The 3784-nt window shown below is 44.2% G+C and overlaps 1 protein-coding gene across 1 annotated transcript in view; it reads right to left on the bottom strand.

Annotated features, from left to right (window-relative positions):
- Positions 1-318: 318 nt before the first annotated feature.
- Positions 319-3784, bottom strand: part of Cfap221 (cilia and flagella associated protein 221) — a 73708-nt gene continuing 70242 nt past the window's right edge. The window contains exons 18-19 of the mRNA XM_028771522.1: positions 2152-2247; positions 319-427 (exon numbers count right to left, since the gene is read on the bottom strand). Coding sequence (XP_028627355.1) covers positions 319-427; positions 2152-2247 — 205 coding nt within the window. The remainder of the gene's footprint in view (positions 428-2151; positions 2248-3784) is intronic.

Below are 3784 nucleotides of genomic sequence, written 5' to 3'. Positions count from 1 at the left end.
TAAGGCAAGCACCTCACTGACTGAGCCTTCTCCCCAGCCCCAGGCCACCAGCCTTTGCCACGTTGACTCTTGGCTTGTTTAAGAAGGCGTCATTCCAGCGAGAAGGCTTGCACTAAGAATCTCTCAGCATGGCCATCATAACAATATATCTTTATTTTTAGAGAGAAAAAATACATATATATATAGTTTAAAGCAAGTCATCTGCATTTACATTCTTGTCTCTAGAAACTTTAATTCCAAAAGTGGCTTGAATGTCAATGGACTCAGAGAACCTCGTGACCGTCGAAGGCAAGAGAGCAGTGGACACACCAGTAGGTTTCACTCTAGAATCAGGTACGTGTTGAGAGCTTTGCTTCGCAGATTCTTCATCTCCTCCTGCACCCTTTCTCCCACTTTTTCAGATAACTGGGCTGGATCTTTGAAATCCCTGGATATTGGAAACACAATAAGGATATATGGAGATATTAAAACCTGAAAGTCAAGCCTGTGGGTCTGTGGGTAAACACTACCCTAAGGCTGATGAACTGAGTTCCATCCCTGGTAACCACATGGTAAAAGGAGAGAGACGAGTGTCCTCTGGCTTCCACATGCCTGTTTACCATGGTACATGAAGGCCCATGCATATATACACATGCATGCATACAAAATCAATCAATAAATATACTTTAAAAGAATTTAGAAGCTAGAGAGAACTCAGTGGGTAAAGGCAGTTGGTGCCCTGCCTTGATATGGGGTTTTGATTCCTAAGACCCACATTATAGGAGGAGAGAATCAACCAATACACACACACACACACACACACACACACACACACACGCCAAGTAAATAAACTTTTTAAAAACCATGCAAATTACCATGATGTCCCATGAAGGAAAATTTTGCTTTAATATAGAAAAAAAAGCTGTAATTATATTTAGCAGTAACTTACTAACCATTGAGAAACTTCAGCTCCTAAGTGACTAGAAGTGGATTTGGGTCTCAGCTATGCAGTTTGCTACATGGGTGAATTCTGAATGGAAGTTTTTACCTCTTAGTCTGGTTGTTTTTGTCACCCTACAACACCTTGAGGATGACAAGAAGCCAGTCACACAGATCTTACAAGATACAAATCTCAATTCTCAGTCAGCAATAGCTGTGTTTGTATCCATGTGTGTGTCTATGTGGATCTGTTGAGTGCATGTCTGTGTACATGTGAGTGTGAGTGTGAGTGTGAGTGTGTGTGTGTGTGTGTGTACAGAGTCTCACATCAGATATCTTCCTTGGAGGTTCTATGTCTTATTTTTTTTTGATGCAGGGTCTCTCACTGAACTTGGAACTAACTAATTCAGTTAAGCTGGCCAGCCAGCCCCAGAAATCCTCCTGCCTCTGCCTCTTCAAGTGCTGAGATTACAGGCATACATTATCATGCCTTTTCTTCTTCCTCTTCTCTCCTTCTCCTCCTCCTCCTCCTCCTCCTCCTCCTCCTCCTCCTCCTCCTCCTTCTCCTTCTTCTTCTGATACAGGGTCTCTCTATGTGGCCCTGGTTGTTCTGATATTCACTATGTAGACCAGGGTGGCCTTGAACTCACACAGATTCTCTATCTCTCAAGTGCTAGGATTAAAGGCATGTCCCACTATGTCCAGTTTGCCTCTTTGAAAAAAAAAAAAAACCAGACGAACACAAACCATAGGTCCTGGGGTATCAAATTCAGATTCTCACACATGCCCAGTGGGCATTTACTGATGGATCCTCCCTAAATATGGATCCAAGTTTTAAAAATATTCTATTGTTCTTTAAGCAAAGTGTGTGTGTATGTGTGTGATGTGTTGTGTGTTGTGTGTGTTTGTGCATGTGAATGCGATGCCCAAAGAGCCAGAGAAGGGTATTGGATCTTCAGGAGCCGCAGGCAGATGTGGGTGCTGGGAACCGTCCTCAGCTTCTCTTCCAAAGCAGTATGCACTCTTAACCACTGAGTCGTCTCTCCAGCCCTGTGGATTCAGGTTTTAAAGGTTTTGGGGCTAAAGTATTTGAAAGAGGATGCCACACATTTGAATATTTGAAGCGTTGGAGATATGCCTCCTTCAATGCTGGGCACATGTAGATTCAGACATTATGACATTTTAAACTTCCACCTAGGACAGATCTTATCCCGGGCAGAAGCACCCACTTACTTCTCCTTCTTGGAGTCCCTGTGGGTCAGTATGGGGAATTCCACTTGAATCATTTCTGGCGTCAGCATGACTTCTATGCCCTGATCACAGAGATCTCTGAAAAGGAAGAAGATGCTGAATGGAAATGTTTTTTTCTTTCTCAGCATAAAAACAGGATGAAATCGCAGAGCATTTGGGAGCCCTGAGTTTCCCATCACTTTCCAGGGTCAGTTCTGGCTGCTTCTGCTGAATCCATGTGCAGAGAAGCAGAGGGCAAACGAACTGCCTCCACCCCTGACGATGCCGGGAGAGGGGATAGATATTTATAAAGAGCTGTTTTTAAAAAGGGGGTCACAGGTTTCGGGCTCTCTTCAAGTGCACCTGGAATGTTTATCCCTTGAGGCTCTCAGTCTTTATCCCATGTCTCCACAGTAAAGAGGCTCAAATGATTTCAAAAGTTGAGATTCATTTGATGACGTCCTCTGGACACAATGGGATGAAAATAGAGCTAAAGCCTCAGATAACTAGAAAGCCCAGAGCTGCTGTGAAATCAAACAGTGTATTTCTTTGAAATTTTTATTTTTAAAAATCATATAATGTGTTAAGTACCATTATGGCATTTTAGAACAAAATGTGCCTTGCCGGTTCTCGTCCCCGTGTCCCCTACCTCCTGTCACCCCTGCATGCTCCCTGTAGCATCTCCACTGTAGATTAACTCCTCGTTCATGCTCCATGTGTCTTGTCATGCTTGCTCATTGCCCATTGCTATCCTCTGGGTTTCCCCTCTAGATTTTTAAGCTTTACCCACAGCATACCAGCTTCCATGTAAATATGTGTACATTCTGGTCAGGATCTGCATGTGACAGACGGCATTTATGCCTTTCTGTGTTTGGGTCACCTTGTGAACAGTCTATTTCCAAATAGTCTTTAATGAAAGAAATTCAAGTTCTCTCTCTCTCTCTCTCTCTCTCTCTCTCTCTCTCTCTCTCTCTCTCTCTCTCTCTCTGTGTGTGTGTGTGTGTGTGTGTGTGTGTGTGTGTGTGTGTGTGTGTGTAGTTCACAACCTTGCCTTCTGTCTTGTTTGAGGCAGGTTCTCTTGCTGCTTCCTGCTGTGCACCCGGCTGTCTGCCTTGCATTAACAATGCTCCAGTTTTAGACATGTACCGCGGTGTTCAGCCTTTACGTGGGATCTGGGGATCTGGGGATCTGGAGTCAGGCCACCATGCTTATGTGGCAATTGCTTTACCTAGCCATGAACCCAGTCTGATCCAGTTTATTTCAGTTGCATTTAATAGCTCAGGCTTAAAACTAGACTATGAAGTATCTCCCCAAAGGCCCCCTGTTGAAGGCTTGGTTCTCAGTGCAGTGGAATTCTGACGTGGGGATTTTTGAAGTGTTGGATCATAAGGGGCTCTGACTTAATCAATGGGTTAATTCACTGATGATTCATAATTGATGACAGTCATGGGTGATGAGAGCTGTTGATGAAACCCATCACAGGTTGTATGCCTGTGAGGGATGTGCAATCCCCAGAAACTTCCTGTCCCCTGCCCACTCTGTCTCTGTCTCTGTGTCTGTGTCCCTGTGTCTCTCTCTGTCTCTCTCTGTCTCTCTCTCTCTCTCTCTCTCTCTCTCTCTCTCTCTCTCTCTCTCT

This window comes from Grammomys surdaster, unplaced genomic scaffold (assembly GCF_004785775.1).
Source record: "Grammomys surdaster isolate TR1022 unplaced genomic scaffold, NIH_TR_1.0 208, whole genome shotgun sequence".
In the NCBI taxonomy this organism is placed as follows: domain Eukaryota; kingdom Metazoa; phylum Chordata; class Mammalia; order Rodentia; family Muridae; genus Grammomys; species Grammomys surdaster.
This window is presented reverse-complemented; position numbering and strand designations above follow the sequence as displayed.